Below are 22,738 nucleotides of genomic sequence, written 5' to 3'. Positions count from 1 at the left end.
CTGCCCGCTCTGTCTGCCTCTCCCACAGGATCTTGTCCCAAGCGTTTTGCAGTAACTGAGGCACTCTCAGCATCTGTCACATGTACGAGCCACTGATTTAATGACTGCTTTATGAGTTTGGGGGAATGTTTTTTTGGGGAAAAAAGTTGTAGCCTGTAAAACTGCTCTCCTTGCTGAGGCAAAACTGCCACGACTACCAGGAGGTGTTTACTTGGGCAAAGAAGTTGGGATCTGCCTGAGTCCCAAGAGCTTGGCAAGTAAGCCATGCAAAGCTTGAGTGTGTTGACTGTGGTTCACATTTGTTGCTCTCACGTAGATATGCTTTGTCTGTCTGCGGACATATTTTGCTGGGCTATCTGTGCTTTGGTGGATCAGTGCACAGAGAGTCTAGGAACAATACCACCAATACTTGCCTGCATGTTGATGGTAAATATCTGGATAGTTAATATAACAACATACTGACTTATTTATAGACAAAACATGGGAAGACAAAGATAAAGTGGCATTTACTGTTTTCATCTTCTACTGAAGGGGAAAGCACCCAAATGTTTGAATCTAGTCTCTGCTCTGAAATGCCTTCATGTTTTTTTTAAAAATCTTTTTTGCTGCCTGTGATAAGATTTCACCTCTGCTGCTGTAAATGTGTTGTACCTCACTAGGACTCCAGCTGTTAGTGCATGCTACAAGACATCAAGTGGTTAAATTTTCAGGGATCATTTCAGAACCCGTCCATGAGTGTATCTGCTAATTATCCTGCATTTAAATTAATGCTGATTAGATGTATAATGAGAGAGATTGCTGAATGCAGAAGGCATACAATTATTAAATTGCTAATGCAGTTCACTCTTTGGGGGAAAATCCACAATTTTATGATGTAGTCATGGTCAATGTTAGCTCTGGTATAAGTGGTTTTATGCAGAAAAACTGTGTACAAATAGGACTTTTGGAGGATCATATTCACAAATTACGTGTTTCTTCATCACAGTCATTCATGACAATCAGCCTTCAGTTGCTTGGGTGACCTGTAGCATCCAGACCTCTCGCTTGGGTAGCAGAGTCCCAAACATGCACTTCGGGGCTACTTGGAGAGAGAAAAAACAGATTTCTGAAAGATGTACTTACTGACAGCCATATACTTATCTGGTTTCACCTAAATTGAGCTGGATTTAGCATCACTGCAAGGTATCAGTTTTCTTACGGAAGAAAAGCAACCTATCAGACTGTGATTGTTATTCTAAAGCACCTTATGCACAATGGTACCATACAGAGTTGCTGCTGATCTTTGGAAGAACCAGGTCCATTCACAGCCTTAGTTTAAAGATTATTGTAGTACACTGTGGGTGTGTTTTTAATGGTTACTATGCAATATACTATCTTGTAAGAAAGATTTATTTGGGTCTTTGCATATCAGTCCTTTTTCTTGTAGTTGGGTAAGAGCCATGGCTTTGCTCCTTGGAATGCTACAGGGCAGGCAAAAAAGCAGAATGGCAGTATCTTGGGGACATTTCATGAAATGAAGCACAATGGTGACAATATATTCTACCAAATGCCATATAGTTGCTGCCAAAGGCTTTGCACAATTTACACTATCTAGATCTTAAGAGAGCACAGTGAATTCATGAGCCCCTGTAAAGCTGGTGAATTCCACGTACCATGTATTTATTCCCCTGTGTCAGTTAGGCTTCCCCTTGCCCCCTGAAAAATTCCTTCTATCCTACGTCCCTCCTTCTCTCAGCATATCTCTGTGGACATAAGCACATCACGGTGCTCAATTTGTGAAACTGCAAAAATAGATTAAATATAAGCCATAGTGGCTTAGCAACAAATTCTTGTGATTTGCTGTCATCTTGTGACAGTGACAGTCCAGTGAGAGCAGTAGGCAGGAGTGGCTTGCGTGGCATGGAGGCTTCACACTTGTTTTTAAATGTGCTGCTTATTATATTGTTCCATGTCTACTCGTCTCCAGATCTCCCTAGATAAATATGTTTTGAATGGGGTTACCCCAAAGGCTCTTTTTCTGGAGAGGTTAAATGTCTCTCCAGCTGTCTAGTCCCCATGTTGTTTGCATTTCCTTTGTTGATGCAGTTCAGAGTGGTGTTTCTAACTTTTAAACCTCTCCAGACTCTGTGCCCTGGCTACTTTTGAAGGATCTGCTGCCTTGCTCTGAGACCCACTCAGCTGCAGCTGAGACTGGCTGAGCCGATCAGTCTTTGACGAGACAACAGATTTTACAAATCTATGAGGAAATGCAGAGCGGCTCTAATGATTCCCATAGTTACTAGATCAGGTCTCTTACACATTAACTGAAGGTCAAAAGAGAAAAAAAATAACGCGAAACAGCTGGCTTTCTGAGAGAGTGCTAAAGAGAAGGTGAAAAGGTTCAGCAAGGTCAACATCCATTTATTGTTGTAAATACCAACTCACTTAGCTTGAAGCAGTTCATTTAAAAGTAGAGGGAAGGGTGAGGAAGGAGAGAGGTTTAGGTTGTCCTTATTGAGCATTTGAAGAGTCTGGAGGAGTGGCATGGGAGTGCAGCTTGTTCCCGGCCCTTCACATACTCTGAAAGCAGTGGTGAGCGTGGTGGAGGCTCCCAGCTCTGGAGCTCCTTTGGAGGGCAAAGCCTGTGCTCCTGGCCCTCAGGGTGTGGTGCAGGGCTCCTCTGTCTATGGGGAGGTGTTTAAAGATTTTTCTGGGATAGGGGTATTTTGAGTCCTTCAAATGATACTGAGTTACAAGGTAAGGAGGTGAAAGTGTGTGATTCATGTGCAAAGCTCTTTTGATCAGCGTATTTTGTAAACGAACAGAACCAACCCCTGTAACTATTAGGTAGGTTGATCCTTCTTGTATGTAGTAGAGTGCTGTTCTCTGCTGATTTGGTTGGTCAATGCCTCCTGGAGTTCTCCTCTATACTGCTCATAGAACTGGCTTTTGCCTTTCTTGCCCAAGCCCAAAGGCAGGAACCAGAACTCTTTAAAAGACAACTGGTGACAGAGCAGTGGCACAGGCTGCCCAGGCAGGTTATGGTGTCTCCTGCCCTGGAGACATTCAAAACCCACCTGGACGCGTTCCTGTGCCCCCTGCTCTAGGTGTCCCTGCTGAAACAGGGGGGTTGGACAAGATGACCTCCAGAGGTCCCTTCCAACCCCTCCCATTCTGTGATTCTGTGATTAGTCTCAGTGGATTTTGTCAGTTGTATCTGCTCATGGAAACTTCTCAAGTTACTTCAGCAGTGTGTATCAGGGTAAAATGAGTGTAATCCCAGTCTCTCAGCAGTACTAGTTAATCAACTTGGAATATCCTGTTCTTCTTGGCTGTCAGCCATGCTGCCGAGGGATTGCTCCAGGGAGGATGTAGTGAGCAGTCTCAAACAAGTATGGTATGGCCTCTCTGCGTACCTGGCTGCTCCCTGTGAGCTTTTGAAGCCCTAATGGCGTTTCTGACAAGGTCTCTGTTTTCTTGGCCAAGGAAAATTTCAAGACATGAATTGGATTTAGAGCAAATTAAATATTCATGTGTGTTTAAAATATACATGAAGGCCACCCAGGCAATCTCAAATCTGTACATATCAAATGCTGGCAGCAGCAGGGACTAATGGGAGAAGGGAGAGCAACAGCCACCAGGGTTCACAGCTCTTGCTCTTTCATGATACTGTGAGTTTCTGAGGAGATATTTTAGGGCATGGACTCCCACGATGGCTTGACAGAGAGGAGAGACTTTGTCCCGTATTAGTAGGTTATTCCTGGGCTTTTGTCCAGTACTGGCACAGCAGGAGTGTTTCATTGACTGGCAAGAAGTGATAGTCCAGACATTGGGATCAGGCAGAGTTGGTGCTTAACCATCCAGGCATAGGGATCCATGTGCACCTGCACGCGCCTGCTGGCAGTGCTGGTGCTTGTAATGAGCGGTACTCACCTCCCCCACCTTGCGTGGCCACTGTGGGATCAATCCCAGTTAATAGTTTCTGTTCAGGGAGCATGCACAATTTTCTGACTTCTCTTCAGCCTTTAACAGCTATTTGGGTGCATGGAAAATAGGACTGGAAGGGCCTGTGAGAGGCTATGTAGTTCCTCTTGCTGCCCCAATGCAGGATCAAACTGAATATTTAGCTGCTGTGGATCTAAGCCCTGCTCAAATACTTGGCATGGAAGGTGCTGGTATGAGGCTGTGGTGTTCTTCATGGTGACACTCAGTGTCCAGGGGACCCAGGGACCCAGAGTCACTTTGCACTTGGGGAAGGAGCTAATGGCCAGAGTCATCTGAGCAGCATTGTGCATCTCTGCCATTTTTCTCATTTCCCTCTAACTCCTTCAGCACCAGGGCTCTGCTTCTGCAGGTGTTTCACAACAGTGGGTTTAGGGACAAGACCCTCTTGTAATCAGTGTAGCACAGACCAAAAAGTTCATTCATAAAACAAGTGCTGTGAGCTGCCTTCCTTTGGCATAAACCCTTTTTTTTTTTTTTTTTGACTGCAATCCAAAGTTCTGCATTTCATATGTAAATATTATTCCTTCAATTCCACCTGGATGGGTTTGTATGTGTGCAAACACACATGCATGTATGTATATAGGAGGTGAGACAGGCCATCAGATATATATGCAGAACAGCAGTAACATTGGGACAAAAAGAACAGATTAGAGTAATGAAAGACGATATGAAAAGCCTCAAGTGATAGCTTGCTTAGCCCATTTTCCTTGTATTTGACTAAAATAAGCCAGAGATAGAAGACAAGCAATCTTGTGATACGCCTTTCATTTTGAGCAATGTGACAAATTACCAAACGCCATGGATCCGATGCCAAGCCACTGACTGTGCAGGCAGGGAAAGGTGCATTGCATTGCAGCGTTGGTGGTGGGAGACAGGGTCAGGAGCATGTGGGGTCGCTGTGCCTGGCGCCCCTTGTGCCAAGGCCACATCAGTGGTGTGGGCTTTGAGCCCAACAGAGGGTTAGCATGCTGAGGTGCTGTGTGTAGAAAACCAATTTTAGCATTGCTTCACAAATGGAGGCTCGTCAAGATGTTTAAATAGCACTAGTCTGCCAAAATAGATGCCTATCTCTCTCCTTGTGTAGGCTGGCTGCTCAGTGAAGCCCCCTGCTTGGTCAGCTATCCTGTCTCAGGTACCCCCCTGTGCCTCACTGTTGTCTCCATCTTCCCTGTCTCTGCTCCACAGCCTCAAGTCCCCCTTCCCTCTGCATCACCCCAGTTGTTCATAGCATCTTAATCATGCTAAAGCAGTGGGAGAACCATTACATTTTTGTCTTACCCATGCCTTCAATTCTCCCCCATTCTTGATCAGGACTAAACTTCTCATGACTGTAAAGCTGTCTCTACCTGTGATGTGGTTTGCACGAGTTTATTGCTCCATATTAGTGCCAACTTCACCCTGGGGTGGCTGTGTGGGTTGTGGCTCTCTGCTGTGCTCCAGCTAGTGGGGCAGACCCCGTCACAGCCTGAGACACAGCTGCGTTGCTGTCATCTCTCTTCTCTACCAACCTGGCAGGGATTTTTGCACCTGGGTGTGAAGGCCAGCTTCTCTCAGGGGTGTGGGTCATCTGCTCCAAAGACTGTGCAACTGGAAAAGTAATTAATAACATTCAGGTAATGATGAGGGAATACAAAGAGAGTTTGTTCTCTGCATGCTGCCCTGAGCACTAACAAGATTATCACCTATGAGGAGGTTATTTGGAAAATCAGCAGGCAGGATTACAAGTTCCTTGAGGGAACTCATCTTTTGAGGAAAAGGAGCTACTCCTGCACATATGTGTGCCAGAGCAGAACTGAGCTGGAAAATGTGTAGTATTAAGGAGGGGGGCGTGTGGGGAGATGGCTGAATGGAATAACGCTTGTAGATGGTTCCCCACTAAAGGAGGATTGCTTGGGTGTAAAAACTGGGTCAATGTCATCTCCCATCCTTTGGAGGAGGAGACAGCGAAGGCAGGAACTGCAAGTGGCGTAGGAACTTCATCAGCTTCTGCCACCATCCCCTCCCCTGCAGCGGTGACGTTTTCATCTGAGACATGGACATCAAAGACTGCTGTACTTGGTGGTGCAGTTAATTAACACAACCTGGAAGATACGGTAGTTGGGAATCTTGTTTGTGCCAATCTGACAACATGACCCCATTCAGAGGAATTAAAAGGGCTGTAATGAAAGTATAAGTTTCAGCAGAAACTCACACATTTCTTGCTTTTATCTGTCAATGGCTGTACTAACAAAGAAAGAAAGAAAATAAGCAGCTGCCTCTGTGAGGTGTTAAAGATTGCATTATAACCCAAGTTGAGCCGCCAGCCCTGCCACACACAGCTCAAACATCAAGGCAGCGTGCTGGAGGGGTGGGAGCCTTTCCTCCGGGTCCTTTCCTGGCCCATGGGGTGGCACTGGGCTTGTGCCCCAGGCGATGCTCCTGCTCCAATGCCTGGCACTTGTGAGGGGCTTGGAGAGACCTTTTCCTTCCCTGGGTTGGCAGTGTCCTGTGGTGCCTGGCCCGGATGATTATTCACAAGACTGAAGACCTCAGTGGTCTTTTCCGTTGGTGCCCTACATTCGTTTTTGATGTTGCTTCCCAGTGGTCAGTTAAGCAGCACAGTACTTCTCATGTGCCGAGACACACAAAATGGATGTTGTTTCTTGGACTATTGCTTAGAAAACTCCAGTTACCTCTTTATGCAACTTGCAGGATTCCTGATGTCCCTTAAATAATATATGAGAAGAGAGATTCAGTTGCATGGATATTTATTATTGAAAAGACACATTACATTTTTAAATAATTTCAGTTGTATTTTAATCTCCATTACTTAGCAAATTCACTTTACAACCTAGAATTTGTTTTTGCTGTGTTCATTTCGCCCCTCCCCAGCTAGCAGCTTCTGGCCCATGTAGAGATGACACTGATGGTGCCTGCCAGGGTGTTTTGTCTTCCTCATGTTTTAAACTGCTGAATGCCATTGTAAATCAGCATCATGTGTCCTGGTAAAGGTCTGGTGGAGCTGTGATAGCTTCAGGGCTGATGAAATGCAGGTAGAGAAAACGCCCTTTGTTTTCCTCCAAACATGGAGCTCATGTGCATCAGCTTGGTGCCCTGCCTGAGTCAAGGTAACCCACAGGCTCTGGGAGGATTTCACCCAAAGCAGTTGTGTTCCTACACTGTTAAATTCCGTGGTTCGTTTAGACACCGGTCTTTGTGCCACAGGGGAGCTTCTCTTTTTGGCAGCCTTCGTGTGCATTGCCGTTGTATGACGTAGTGTGTGTCTGAGCGAATGGCTCCATTTCTACATGGCCCATGGTGGGACAGAGCAAGAGGGAATTGCTGCCTGAATCCTCCACCCACAGTAATTTTTTCTGTATTTGTGTAGGGCTGTTGAGTATCAGGGAAGAGACCAGGGTGCAGATTTGTACAGAGCAGGACCATTAAGAGAGGATGGCTTGTACATTGGTTTGTCTCCAGCATTTCCTTATTTGTAAAACTGGATTGTGCTGTTCTCTGCGAGCTGTAAACTGGTGCTAGCCTGAAACATTTATGTTTCAATGTAAGCTTTGGTGTGTGCCAAGAAGTTTAATGTCTTCTAAAAATTACCTTTGTGGTGTATTTTGAGCTCATTACAGCTACTGTCAGCAGATTACATACAGTTTCCCAGTGCTTATAAATGATGGGAAATTGACTGCTCCTTTTGTTATGTGAATTATGTGCCAGCATCTACAAAACCCTGCTCCCTGATGGGGAACAGGTGTCTAAATTAAAGCTAATTCCCTGGGGGAGCTCGGGAGGTGATGAAAGCTGCTGATGCTCCATCTAGACTGCCTCCTCTCCCATTGCTGAGATGGTGGTTGGGTTTTCCCTGGCACTGTCAGTGGCCTTGGACAAATCCAGTAACGTACTTTATAACCAAGTGATACCTGGCCCTTGTGCTTTGCTGAAGCTAGGGGCTAGTATGTCACTCTATGAATGCTGGGTCCTCTCCCTCCTGAGCATAGAAAGAATTCTCTCTCCACATGCTGGGATGTGCATAATACCATTGCTAGCCAGGACCTTTGATGACTTCTGCACTTGCATGAGTACAGGAGTCAGGGGAGCTGAACTCTGAATCCAGGAGGTAGCGATTTGCTGGCATGACACTCCGCGTTTCATTATGCCATTCATGTCCTTCCATTTACTGCCTTCTGGCATTGAAAAGAGAAAATGTTCATCCACACTGCTAACATATTCCGAGGGCTGTGGTTAAAGAAATGAAACACTATTTAACTCAATGGCAGTATTGATTCATTTTTGTACTCTGGAGCCACCAGCAGTAGAGGGCTGCGGTGTAAAGACTTCTGTGTTAACATATATGATTATTGGCAAAATGGATTCACAGGGAGGGTTTGGACAGTTAGTTGAAAGCCACAAACTGTATTATGTGGAAGTCATAGGTGTTCAGCGAGGCCAGGCATTTGCTTTGAAGTTATTCTTCCCCAGCAACCCTGGTACATCCCATAAACCCTAAACGTGGCAGGCATTCCCAAGATCTCGTACGGGGGCTAGGGACGTCAGAGGCCCAAGTGCCTTTGTGGGTGGAAGTAAGTTTTACAGTAGGAACAATGGATTGGGAAACTGTGATCTTGTGTGTTGTTTCCTTGACAGCTACAGTCGTCTTTTACCTGGATCAGATAGAATCAAGTGCAAGGTGATGAACCCTGCAGGACCCTTTCTTATGCGGTCATTTCCCCAGGCACAAGTGGGAACCATTTGGGGAGAAAAGCTTGAGACAAAGCCAGCAGTTCTGTGCAGCTGTGGCAGCTGCTGATTATTTTTAGATCACAAAAAGAAAAAGATGGCATTGCTTATTTCAGATAAGCTGTGTATGTGAAAGAGCATACAACTACCTGAAAGGAGGTTGTAGTGAGGTGGGTGTTGGTCTCTTCTCCCAGGTCACTAGTGACAGAACGAGAGGAAACGGCCTTAAGCTGCGTCAGGGGAGGTTTAGATTGGATATTAGGAAAAGTTTCTTCACTGAAAGAGTGGTCAGGCATTGGAACAGGCTGCCCAGAGAGGTGGTGGAGTCACCATCCCTGGAGGTATTTAAAAGATGTGTAGACATGACACTTCAGGGCATGGTTTAGGAGACATGGTAATGTTGGGTTGACAGTTGGACTTGATGATCTTAAGGGTCTTTTCCAACATTAATGATTCTATGATTCTATGAAAAAGACTTAAAGGAGTAAGTTGAAAAGGCTCATATTGTTGTTTTTTTTTCTCCAGCATCCTCTGTTACGGATCTGCCAGAGGTCCTGTATTAGCAGGAGGAGCATTACTGATGCACTGTGAACGCTCTGAATTGACAGAGCAGGGAGTGACAATAATTGCAGTTAAGAGCTCTGCATGTTTCACTCGGTGCCGCCTGGGCTCCTGCTTCATCATGCTGGTGATGCTGGTGTACCTGGCAGTGGGGAGGAGGTGAGCCACAAGAAGGCACTGAAAAGTACCTGAAAAATTGTTTGCATTTTCAGGCAGTGACAAAGCTCAAACTGAGGAGCCTAATTTAGCAGTCTGGGATGAACAGGCTGAGACTGGAGGCTGCTGGCAGTATCAGGAGGACAGTTTCTTTCAGAGGGTGGCTCTGAAGCTGGGTAGTCTGAAGCTGCGTAGTCTAAATTCATCCTCTTCAACCCTCCAGGAACTGTGGAGGTGTTACTACATCCCTCTGTATCAGGCTTAAAAATTGAGCTCAGTTTTGCTGAAAAGCCTCTTATTTTCTGTGACATGGCATTGTAACGGATTGGAAATTATGCTTGTTCCGTTTCCCTCATTGATGTTTTAGGGCAATGAATGTGTAAATGAATACTACTGTCCCTGTCCTGCAGCACTTATTTTTGTCCTTGGCTTCCTTGGTTTGCTTTGTGTCTCCGTTCCCATCCTTCATGGAGAGTCCTCACGTCCAGCTGTGCCTGCTTCTGACCCCTCCTGATTTTCTCCTCCCCTCCCAGTCACTCTGTTTCAGTAGCTCTCTGCCTGCTGGGTTAGGGTGCTGCTTACAAAAATAGCCATACCCGCTCCTCTTTGTGCTTGGTTTCACATCTGCCTTGGGAAGGCAAGGCTGGGATTCTCCCAAGGGAAACAGGCCCTGTTAGCACTGGGCCCATGGCCACTGTGACCGCAGGAGCCTCTGACCTCTGGCTGAGGCAATGCGAGCAGGAAAGGTGGCTCAGTTCTGCTTTTACTGAGCTCACTGGCCAGTCTCACCAGCGAACCTGCCTTTGACTGCAGCTGACCAGGCTTGGGTCTGGACAGGGAATGTCCCAGCCAACAGGGATGAGGTGGATCAAAGCATTTGCTTAGGGATCTTCTTAAAAACCTAGGTGTTAGACAGTGTTTTGTGTTATTTTTTCTTTCTTCACTTAACCTTTCACGTGATTTGGAGTTTTTGGTCACAGCTTAAACCTTTCTGCTTCAGCATAACGTTGTTTGTGGTCTGTGCTGCTTGTGAGCAGGTTAGAAACCGCCCACAGCACCTAACACAAAGGGAGGAGAGCAGCCAAACCAGAGGGGTCTCGTGTCCCCTCTAGGGGAGTAGGAACGGGGAGCTCGGGTGGCTTCTGGTGATGTTTGCCAGCTGCTGCTGCAGCAGGAGGATTTGCAGACGATTTGCTAAGAAATTAGTGTTTGTGCCAGGTGGTTACTCGGAGACAAGGATAGTGTAAGGAGCTGTGTGCAGAAACAAGCACTGAATGAGTGTGCTCTGTTACCTGTCCAGAAATGCTGCACTCTGGCGTAATTTCATTTCATCTTAATCAGATTATTTCAGTTAGCATTAAGCCCAGCTGCAGGTTTGTTTGGGGTTTTTTTTTCAGCTGTTGTCCTAAGCAGCAGTCTAAGGAGAGCAGTGAGTGTTTATGCTACATCTCCCGTAACACTCCCCTCACAAAAAAATAAACCCAAACCCAACACAGGAGCTTGTTGTCTTCAGTCAAAACAGAATCAACTCAGAGATGGTCAGTAAACCCTTTTCAGGTTCTGATGAACTTAATGGATATTTTGCTGTCAACACTTGTGATGAAGGATATGATTTTGATGTTAACTGTGTGGCTTGCAGCCTGGGTGGCTGTGAGTCAGGGCAGAAGGCTCAGGGGAGCAGCGAGGCGGGGGTTGCCAGCTATTCCCAGCCAAGTGTTTTACTCAGGGGTTGCCGTGCACAGGTGTTTTGTTAGCTGCAAAACATATCTTTTCCTGCAGCTGGTCCTTTTACTCAGAAAAATGAAGTGCAAGAAAATTCTGAGTTTTCTGCCTCATTTTTCTTCCCCTTATTTTGTTTTTCTAGGAGACTCTGGACTTTTACTAGAGTTCCCAGCTGGTGCTGGTGCATGTGGTGAATTGGGTTTTGTGACCAAAGAAGGACTGAGAAGTAAATGCCTGGGCATAGAGCTTTGATTTCCATCTCATGGCTGTGTATCAAAAATAAACAGGGCCCCAATTTCTTCAATGATGTGGTGTTTTCTTAGTATTGATGGTGCACTCCTGGGCTCCCAGCCAAACTTATCACCAGAAAAAAGGCAGGCTCCTAGCGTGGAGGGCTTGACAGCGAGAGTCCATACATTTGTGGTTGTGCTTGCAAACTGTCTGCTAGATGCAGTGCCCGAGAGACACACAAGCAGCTGAACTGCTCAGCACACGGCTAACATCAAATTAATGCCATTATTTCTGAAAGCAAATTCCTGCTGCAACACAGTTACAGACAGTCAATGTTCACATTCATTGCTTTTGACAGCCTGATATAAGGTAATTTCATTTAAACACCCAGATGAGAGAGAAGCTAGAGACATTTTTTTTAAAAATGAAAATAAAAGCCCACTCTTTTTATATGTAAAATGCCTGCTTGAATGAATAGGTTAGTAACTATATGGTGCGATTGATTTGCAAGAGCCCATGGATTTCAGTGGAGAGCTCTGTTTAAAAATCAGTAGGGAACACTGTAGCATGAGTGCTTTTGCCACTTAGGCTTCAAGCAAATGCTTTACATTAATTCCTTCTCAGACTTTGGACTACGACCAGTAGGTTTTGGGAGGGTGCTTGACACTGTTTCAGAGCAAACTGCCCACGTATCTCCTTTGCCTTTATTTCATTAGGCAAATCCTGTAAAAGAATTACAAATACAGACCCTCTTTCCGAAGTTGCCATGGCTGCACGAGGCAGTGATATAGTCGTGCTGGCAAGGCCAGCAGCCGGAATCAGGTTTTCTAAGTATTTGCTTTTTTGCTAACTGCATGACTGTTTTTGAGGTTCTCCTTGTATGACAGAGGTGTTTTGTTCATTTCTGCCTCCCAGGATCCCCTCAAGGTTTGCGTTTGTCTGTGTCCCACAATTTGGGTACGTACCAGAGATGGGCTGGCGGTTTTGTAAAAAGCCAGGGATCTTTGCCCAGTGCGGTGCTGAGGGGGCTGTCTGTTGGTGTTCAGCACAGCCATTTAGATTTTAACTGCACCTTTCCAACAGCTAGAAAAGAAGGCAAAGAATGCTATGTGTCTTTTTCAAGGAGTTGCCACACCAGCAGAGGCAGCCAGCATTCCTTCTTCCCAACCACTCACGTTGCTGCCTTGTGCTGCAAGATTGACTGCTTGGCTGTGTAACAAACTGTCACTAGTCTCCTAGAAAACTAGCCAGGCTAACGCAGAACACCTCTGTAGATCCCTGTTTAATCATCCTCTCCAATGCAGACCTCCGGGGTGAGACCTGAATGGCAAATGGAATCAGTGAAAAAGTTTTGGGCCTTGCGAGGGACAGCCTAATAATGAACGACTGGCAGATTGGTCTAGTTTGGGAGTTTAAATATAAGTACTTAAAATCAGATGGAACTGGTTTTCAGGTAACCTGGCTATTGCTCTTAACACACCACATTTACAATTTTAGCATCAGGCTCCATCTCTGGGTCAGAGTACCCATCTGCAGTCACAGAACCATTGAGTGTGTTAACAGTAGTCCAGCTGGTGGCCGCAATGAAAAATCAATCACACTAGTGCCACTAGTGCCACGAGGTTTGATATGTATTACAAGTTAAGGCCATTCTGAATCCTACTTTACTTTGTTCATTATTTATTTATTCTATTTATTATAATTTATTTATTCATTTTTATTAACCTCTTCTGTGTCCCTTCGCTATGGTATCTGAACACCTACTATGGTTGCAGAGATCTGTGCCTTGAAGAGGAGTGGACTAAGATACTGGAACCTGCTGGGTGCTCAGAGCAAGCCAGGGCCAAATGGGATCTGTGGAGGGGCAGTAATCCACATTCCTGCCTGCTTTCCTTTGAACTGCTGAGAGTCCCTTCTGCTTTTGTACAGGGACCTCCTGGCCAGGTTGCTTTGGAGTTGCGATGTGAATTTTGCCAACCACCTGGAGTAATGCTGGGGTGGCTCTTTTGCTCTTACAACTGACTGCACAGGAAAAGAGTCTGTGCTTTGTAAACAGTATTTGCAGAGATGGTTACCACTTAGCTCTTCATCCAGCAGTTGCCCTTAAGTTAGGGGCTTGCTGGCAGGAGGCTGCTGGCTGGGTGGCTCTTGGCCAGTGGGTGAGTACTGTCAAGGCTGCCAGTGTTTCTTTCAGGTGTGGTTTCATTTCCAAGACTAGTGCAAACAGGGATGATTTTTCCCCACATAAGTAGTAAAACAGTTGGAAAAGACAGTGCAGCCGAGGCTGGTTCTGCATTCCTGATGTTATTCCTGGGTTTTTTCCTGAGTTTGTCTCTGCTCTCTGAACCCACTCAGCGCCCTGTGTAATGGGAGACAGACAGGAAAGCCTGGAGCCAGCATCCGTGTGGCTGGTTCATGAAGTAAGTGGAGAAAGGATGAAGTAAGGAGGAATCTGGGTTAGATACAAAAATACTAGGAGACTGTTCCTGCTAACTATTCCTTCTCCTCCTCTCTGTATTGTTGCTGATCCTTGCTGTCCTAGGTGTCCCCACCGCTGACTACAGTACACTCAGCAGATCAGCCCTAGAGCTTCTGACTTGATTGTTTGGCACAACCTGTGATTCAATTTCAATGCTCGTCTAAAAACTCATGTTCACCTTGTTTTTATCATGTAACCTTGTGTCAAAGCTGCACATGACAATCTATTCCATAATACTTTCTCTTTCCTGCTCTTGCTTACAGAGATTTAACACTTCATATAATGATTACTGTCTTTCCCTGGGTGGATATTTTCATTCTCATATATTGCAGATCTGTTCTCTGTGTGATATAATTGATTCTCAGCTCTGTTTCCTTCTTGCAAATTTTTGCTAGACCCTGCTTTGGGCAATGGGAGAGAAGGTCTCTGGCTGCCAGTAACATGCTGATACACCAAAATGAGATGCTCAGTTGGACGTCTGAAATTACTAGCAAATAGTGAGAAATGTGGTGACTCAGGCCCCAGCAAGGACTCGGTCAGATCGCCTGATTTACTCAATGGCAAAGCTGGTGCTGGCTTCAGACAGGTAGAAACAAGCTCTTGCATTTGGTTCAGAACTGGTTATGTGGGAAGCTACCCCCAAAATCCAGACCTTAAATGGCACTCCTTGTGCCACTGGCGTATTATTTAAGTGTCATTTTTTATATTCATGGCCTTTTCATTTTCCTGACAGGAAGTGAATTTCTCCTATGCAAGGGTTTAAAATAAATTGGCAAGTAACATTTGGCCCCTGCTTTTCCTGTGGGGTAACTAATTTTTGCAATCCTTTATTTTTCAGTGTGCAAGAAGTGATTATACGCTTTGTGTATAATCTTTGTGTGCAGTAATTTTTCATGCCAACATGCGCACTATGATCTCTGTGACAGAAAATAAAGCAAAGCTCTTGACAAACAATACTCAGTAATAATGAAAAGGGTGGGTTTTTAAAGTCTGTGTTGATACAGAAATAGTCTGTGTGTATTTGGAGTACTCTGTTCTGAAACGTGGATGTATCAAATGACATTCCATATCAATTGTTCCCACATTTAACTTTGAAGGAGGCATGGAAAAATATCTGCTTTTCATAGTAAGTTTAACACAGCAGTCTAATAATTTTATTAATGATTTCTTCCTCAGGATTACATTTTCAAAGCCATCTGCAATCATTTAATTGTATGCCTCCTTATTAATATTAAACACAATTAAAGTCCCACTATGACACTTTGAAAATGCACCCCTTGCAGTAAATGCCACCTCCACACAGAATATCTGAGGATCACAGCAGCTCTCCAGCATTTCTGCTTTCCAAGTCCCTTGGCACTGACTATCGGTGCCATTAGCTTACCCGTGTTACCTCTGAAATGTGGAGCAACACAATGCTTGTGGTTGTGTTATTTGGCTTTCTCCGCCAACCACTGGCAGCCTCTGGAGGTTTTACTTTGTGATTAAATAATAATGTAAGAGCTTGTTTCTTTGAGGAAAAAAAAGTTAAAAAATAACAGTAATATCATAGGTGTGACGTGGCACGGGTGGTAAGACCTCTGTTATTCATTGTTTGTTTACTCAGCCCTTGAGGAGCAGACAGGAAAGCTCCCATAATGTGCTGTCAGAGAACGTGTCTGCCAGCAGATAAGCGAACATCTGCTTTAGCAAGCAGCAGATTACAGAAAGGGCCTTCGCAGCCACTGTTTCAGCCTTGCTGAACACACTGCCAGTTTTGAATGCTGGGAAGGCCCTATTGCACAACATGGGATTTTCCACTTTGCTGGTAGTAAAGCAAGGCAACCTGTTGGTGCAGTTCACTTCTGCGCAGTCTGAGCGGTGGCCTTCAGAGTCCTCCTGCAGCCCCTGGATGCTGGTGCAGGCAGCTGCCAACACGGGAGCTTCAGGTCCTGCCTGTGTGGTAGCTGGGGTACCCAGAACTAGTGGTGTGTTATGACATACATGTTTCCTGGGTGTTTCCTAGAAAGCATAGGAATAGAAATAGTAATTTATTAATGTACATACCCATGTCTGTATATCTATGTAGAAATATATGTGCAACGTATTTTTAAAAAAATATTGTGGAGTCGAACACAAAATGGTGCCACTTAACCTAAACCACCTCCTCCTCTCATTTCCTCAAGCTCAGAGTCTGTGATGTTCTTGGATATAATGAGCTGTCGTCTTGACTCATAAAAATTTAAGAGTTTGATTTGGGGGGAAAAAAAACCACACAAAAACAAAACAAAACAAAACCCCACCACACAGAATTTGTCCCATCTGTGGCCATTCCCAGTGTCTGTCTAGAACTACTTATGCTTCTTAAAGCCCTTCAAGGGTTGTCATTGATACAGAGCAATATTTAAAGCCATGTCAGATTATCCCTGTTTTCTAAGTAGTATTTGCCTGTCAAGCTAAAGGCTTATAGTCTTACACTTGCTTGACAAGCTTCATTATTTGTACTGTAATGTTAATTTGTGCTGAGGCTCTGCAGTTAGTTGTAGTTAGGTGTATGAAACCTGACATCTAATGTTCCCTAACTCTAAATAAACGTGGGCCCCTTGATCAGTTTTTCAAGTAGAACACTCAACCAGTCTTTTCTGGCTTAATGTAGTGTCCTTCCAAATGCTGAGTTTAACCTTTCGCACAAGTATTTATTTTCAGGAAGGCTGATATCAATAGCAGAAGGGAGATAGATGGATAGATGCTGAAGTGGACTGTCGTGATCCTTCTTTGTCTGGAAGATATGCTTTGTTTGTAAGGGCAAAAAGGATTGTTCTATGCACAGAGATGGTCACAATGACTGAGTTATAAAGGTTGTTTCAATGCAATCATACTTTTAAAGCTTACTCCAGCTTCTATCCAGTGTTTAGTTCGTTAAGGTGTTGACACGATTTTGCTGGCATTTTTAAGTGGATTATGCTCACAGCCAGTTTTTTCAAAGCAAACAGATGGCTTTTCAAACAGAGCATGCCCACAGATTTTTTTTTTTATGGTGTCTCTAGAATTATGACAGCTCTGTCAGAGGGGGCTGGTTTGTCATTAATTTTCTTGTGACAGATGACAGATGATTCAAAATCATTTTTGCTCCTTCAGCTTGCTCAAATGAACCAGCTATTTAAAAATAAAAAATACAAGGCGACTAAGACATAAATCAATTGGTCTGCACATGAATGGAATTCCACTATTTTGATAATTCTATTTCTGTTTTTAGATCACTGTAGATAAGAATGTCTTCAAAATATTGGAAGTATGTTTAGGAGGAACGGGTTTTTTTCTTGGAACCCAAGCACATGTCGTGCATTGCCTCGGATGCAGCCTGTAATCTGAATTGCTTGGCTATTTAAATATGAAATTGGAATATGCAGAAGGGAGAGCGGGTGGCTCAGCACCCTCACATGGGGTGTGAAGTCCTTTGGCTTTTGGGGACTTCAGATACGAATCTTGGCATGGTGGACTCAGGCTGTCATCCTCCAAGCAGGGGTGTATCAGATCCCTGGTAGCTTCCCTTAAATGAGCGTCTCAGAGAGTCCCCTGGCAAAGACACAGTTTGTGGGCTACCCTGAGAAAGATTTCCATGCTTTGCCCTCACTCTGAGAAGGAAGAGGGGATGAAGAAGGCAACATAGACTCAGCTGAAGCTCTTCGTGTCAGCTTATGGAGCTGTATCCATCTTGGGCTGCTGCGTGATAGGAAATCCTCCTCCTCCTTCTCTGTATATGGCATGGGTGATTGTTTCTGCTGCCCAGGGAGATGCTGGCCATGCCACAGCAGAGGAAAGGCTCCTAGAAGTCTTCCCCAGAGACCCCAACTAAGGGGATACAGGTGCTTCAGGGTACTGGGCCTTCATCATCATCATTTTACCTCTCTCTTGCACTGGCTTTCCCAGGTTTTGGGCTTAGTTGTTCTTGATGCTGTAGGGATGTCTATTTTGAGTTGTTTCTTGTGCTAAGGGGATTTTTCTGTTCTTGTGCATGAATACGTAGCACCAGGTTTGACTTGAAGATGTTAAGGCTGCAAAGCATCATCACACCGATTTTGTCTGCATGTTGTGTCTTCAGTCTCATGTGTATGATAAGAAAAAGCAGCAGCCCTGCTGCAGCTGGGTCTGTTTCATCCTAAAAACATTACTTAAAACTGCGTTTGTGTGGCAAAGAATCTACCACCTTTTTTGATAATATTATCGTGTCATTAATGATATTGCTGTTGGATCTCTTTGCCGGTTCCATGGTGTGTTGTCCCTGTTGTGACAACACCAGCATGATTCCTGTGCCATTTTGCAGACAGGGAGGGAGACTGGGGAGTGCCGGGTGCTCAAGGCAGCTAAGGAGCTCCTGGATTCCTGCCTACTGCCTTTAACCATAAGCCCAGCCTCTGTCCTAAAAGCAAGATCACAGCTATGTGAAATATGTGCTGCATAAATTATTCTTGTTTTGTTTTTTCAAATCATGTCTGCTCACTGGATCCCAAGCTATTTGTCTGTGTATTCCCATAACTGTCATGCTGCCAAGATACAAATCTCTTCAAAAGAGCTTCATACCAAATAGCACAAAGCCACTCATGCAGTCCCAGTGCTTTTTGTTACTCTCGCATTGAGTTGGATTCCCAGCATCTGAGAAGTGATTCTCATTGTTCAGCAGGGACAAATTCATGTCACCGGGAGATGAGGCAATCACGTTCTCGGGCGCGGGCTGCCATCCCTGGCTGATGTGGTTTCCCACGTGGTGTTTACCAGTGCAGCGGGACTTGCAAGCCACCATTGTTTCTTCGTTGTGAATGTTGTTTACAGGGGCTCAGGCGGTGCAAGTCTGGTGCCAGGCGCTGGCGAAAAGGGAACTGTGCTTGCTGGTGTGGGATAAATACTTCTTCGTAGTTCTGGGGAGAGGGAGAGCAGAGAGGTGCTCCCACTGCTGGCAGAGGTCATGCTGTGACTCGTCCAACACATCTGGTTTGTTCTGAAAACTGAAGGAGGGTCAGTGAGCAGTAGCCCCTCCGCCGTGCCCAAGGTGCTGCCGTAATATGTTGTCTCCTCTGAGACCCTGCAAAGTGTCTGTGGTTCACAGAGGGTCACGTTAGGTTGCAGGGGTGTGAATGTGACATTTCAGTCAGCGGAGGTATTATTTCTGAATATGCGTATAAACAGCTGCAGCGGGTTTTCTACTTTAAGCTGTACTTCAGGTGACATTAGGAGAAGAGCAGCTCGAGTTCTTTGTGATACTGAATTTTAATAACCAGATGTATCTCCTGGCTTTTATTTATTTGTATCCTCTAGCACCAGAATCTTGTCACTTTGTGGCATTTGAGATATCAATATCGCATAAATATTCATTTTGGCATTTCTGAACATCAACTCCTTAATACAAATTTCATGTAACACATTTTTCCTGATAGTTACAAATTGGATTGACATCCTGTTAGTCACCTCACCTTTACAGGCTCTGAGAAGATACAAAAGCAGGCTTTTGCTCATGAAGTCTCTCATTGCCATTCGCCTGCTCAAAGGTCCCAAACAAAACGGTTCAGACGGATTCACTGTAGCACTACTGGGTGCTGTGCTTCTCACAAGCGTGCAGTTTGGCCTGCCTCTGCTAAAGGAGGGCCCAAGGCTGGGTAGCAAATCCAGGTGCAAGGAGGGGTGGGTAACCACGGTCTCAAAGCTCACAGGGAATCCCCAGCTGGGGATGTGTCATCATTGCGTGTGGGATCTGATGCCAGGGGTGTACCTGTGAGGACATAGCAGTGGCACGGGGAAGGGGATACCACGTGCCCTCGCTGCCCTGACCCTGGCAGGTCCTTGCTGCTGACCGTGGAAGAGGAAGTGCGTTTGCCATGGGGCTGGGCTCCTGGGAGTGACGGGCTCCTTCGGGCCAGGCCCAAATGACCTCCGAGAGGGTGACCTGGAAGGGGGTGGAGGTCTAGTGCCTGTCCCTCTCACCCTGCCTGCTGTGCCGCCTGCTGTCTTCCCCACCGAGCCAGGTGCCAGGTTGCAAAAGGGGCTTCAGTCCCTTCCCCCGCAGCTGGCATTCCTGGGGGGCAGAGGGGATTTGAGACAGGACCTGGATCCTGTTCTATGGCACTGAACAATATGGCAGAGACATAAGAGCGGTATTTCTGCTTGCGGTCCCATGCGATGCATGTGATCCCTGACTCTCTCCTGTGTGTCTGTGCATCCTCAGGGCCAAGGAGATCTCCTGAAGAACGCCAAGAATGAAGCCCTGGAGAATATGAAGCAGATCCAGCTGGCGTGCCTGTCGTGTGGACTGAGCAAGACTGGGAGTGGGCACTCAGATGCCAAGTCAAAACGGTGCCTGGAGGCAATACAGGAGAAGGATACCGGAGATGAGAATGGGAGGCTGTGAGGGGAGGCAGAGCTGTCACATTTGTCACAGATTTCAATAACTAAACTATTTTTTTAAAGCATTTAAAAATTCACACAGGAATGCCCTCTACAGGGTGTTGTTAGTATTAAAATCCTCACAATGTCAGTATTTTAATGCAGTTAATTTATCTAAGTTAAACTCTGGTAGTGAGATTTCTAATGAAGCCACGCAGTCTGTATGCAAGTGCGTGTGTGTGTGCGCACGCAAATCCTGTAGACGCCCTTTCGTGCATTACAATAGCCATTTGCTAATTTATTCCTTTGTAATCTTTGAATAGGCCTGTTCATTCTGAAGATCAAAACAAATAGAGAGTACTTGTATCGATTTTGTGCTTTATTTTACTCTCTAGCTTTTATCATTTAACTTACAGGTTATGTTACTGTTACGCTGCTTAAACAAACAAAATACAACAGCAGATGTCACCAACAGCCATTTTTGTGAAGGCAAAAACAGTGGTTTGCTGCAGATCCTGAACGTGATTTTTAATGAACAATTCAAACCAAGTAAACGAGATATTAAATGGTCAGACTTGCTGGATAGGTTATGATTATATTTGGGGTGTACATTTCACTGAATTTTAGCAAACTGTTCTTCGGGATACACCTAGATAGCACGTACTAACCTAAGAACTAGCTGATTTATTTCATTCCAGTAAATCATTGCTACGTTGTGATCTGCAGGACAGCTACAGTCTTTGCTGATAGGCATTAACTTGTGTAGTAATGAACATAGCTAGTCAGCCCTGTAGTTACGAGGAAAGCTGTGAATATCCTTCAGGGATCATGAACTCTGAAGGTGAGCTTCAGGCCATCCTGAAACAGCCAGTGGTGCCAGTATTGGAAGGAAGTTTTTTTTTTTTACAGATTTCACAAACTGTGAGCTTTACTGCAAGAGGTGTGAGAGGTCAGAGCTTGCTTGCCACCTTCTGCTTAGATGTTGAAGTCGGTTGGACGAAGCAAGCAGAAGCTGGCCTTAAACTGTGGTTAAGAATCATGCTGTGCTAGAAATTTGAAGCAAGGCTGCAAAACTGCTACGAATGTAGCGTAGAGAAATAGCTTGGGTTAAAAACAGGGTACCAGCATTTTTGTGCAGCAGTTACAAATATCCTGACATCTAGGGTAGTTCTGAGAATTGGATAACTCTTTGGTCCACTGTAGAAAGGAGATGGAGAATGTCATGTTGCAATGCGTCCTCGTCCCTCCCAGTGTCCAGCTCATGTATGCTCACAACATTCATTTCAATCATTTGAGTACTGTGCTTGAGTGTAGTATTTGTGTTACCTTTAACAGGACTAAGTGTTTTATGGTTATAAAAAAGACTATATTTATTTAAAGCGTTGCTTTTATTTTGAAAAGCTACTTTTTAAATTAATTTGATTAACAAATATGCTAATTTTCTGGACTAAACAAAAAGTAATTGCTGAAAGTTTGACCATTGGAGAATCTTATATAGCTATTGTGTTAAGTTATTTTTGACTTCTTAATAACACTATTATGTTCATGTTGCACATTACTGAGAGAGTAAAGCTATGAAACAACTTTGACCCATGTTTTTAAAGTGATTTAACACAGAAGTTATCAGTGAGACTTGGATAAAGGTGAGTTAGAATGGGTAAGTTGCTTGAGAAGGTCCTGCTCTAGTAGGAACTGTACTATTGCAAAGGTATAACTCGGATGCATTAAATACCATTTCAGTAAAACTTGCCATACGCATTTAGATCCAGCCTTAAATCCTCTGTTTATCTCTCCATTAGATTGTGAGTGGGTATTCAGCCTTCACTGAGGTCTGGAGAAGGGCGTCTTTTGTGTTTCAGGCAAGGCATAAAGCCCAGATCAATGGTGTAAGTGCGCACGTTCCCATTTTGCCTTCCTGGGTTACCTTCCTGATTTCATCATGGGTTGTGTTTATGTGAAAAACAGCACTTGACCTTTGCAGTCAGGGAGGATGGAAATTGTTAACCTAGCACCATCAGTTGTGAAGGATCAGCCTTCAGAAAGCATCTCTCTCAGAAGGGAGAGGTTGCTTCAGGAAGGGTAAGTGGCTTGCCTCTTGGTGCTTCATCTAAGCCTAGAAATAGCTTGATTTTCTCAATTTGAAAGGTTATCCTAATGTCCGTACAGGAACTGCTGGCAAAATACCTGCTAGTCCTCTTTCCTTCTCTGATGTTATAAACAAATGAACGTAAAATTTCATAGAGAAGGGCTTGCTTTCTTTGGTCACATGGAAAGGGTTACTGCATAGCTCGTGCTCAATATGTATTTGCAGAACCAGAAGACAGTGGCAGATCGGAAATCCCATAGCACACATGCCCATGCCTTTCATGCCATGTTTAGCATTCATGTCGTGTCCTGTGCCAAGGTGGCTTTCTGTGCGTGGCTTTCTGTGCCAAAACACAGGGAGCAGAAAACCTCGGGCGCCCTGGATTGCCCCAGGCGGTTGGGACTGGTGGCCACAGCCCTGCAGCTGGGGCAGTTCCACCC

General features: G+C 44.9%; 1 protein-coding gene across 1 annotated transcript in view; it reads left to right on the top strand.

The window, feature by feature from the left end:
- The window catches only part of PLCL1 (phospholipase C like 1 (inactive)), a 214,511-nt gene extending 192,710 nt beyond the window's left edge, over positions 1 to 21,801 (top strand). Inside the window, exon 6 of the mRNA XM_064451939.1 lies at positions 20,055 to 21,801. Within this exon, the coding sequence (XP_064308009.1) occupies positions 20,055 to 20,237 (183 nt within the window). The 3' untranslated portion in view covers positions 20,238 to 21,801. The remainder of the gene's footprint in view (positions 1 to 20,054) is intronic.
- Positions 21,802 to 22,738: the final 937 nt, after the last annotated feature.

This window comes from Phalacrocorax carbo, chromosome 5, assembly GCF_963921805.1.
Source record: "Phalacrocorax carbo chromosome 5, bPhaCar2.1, whole genome shotgun sequence".
Lineage (NCBI taxonomy): Eukaryota > Metazoa > Chordata > Aves > Suliformes > Phalacrocoracidae > Phalacrocorax > Phalacrocorax carbo.
The sequence above is the reverse complement of the archived record's forward strand: the minus strand, read 5'-3'. Positions and strand labels throughout refer to the sequence as shown.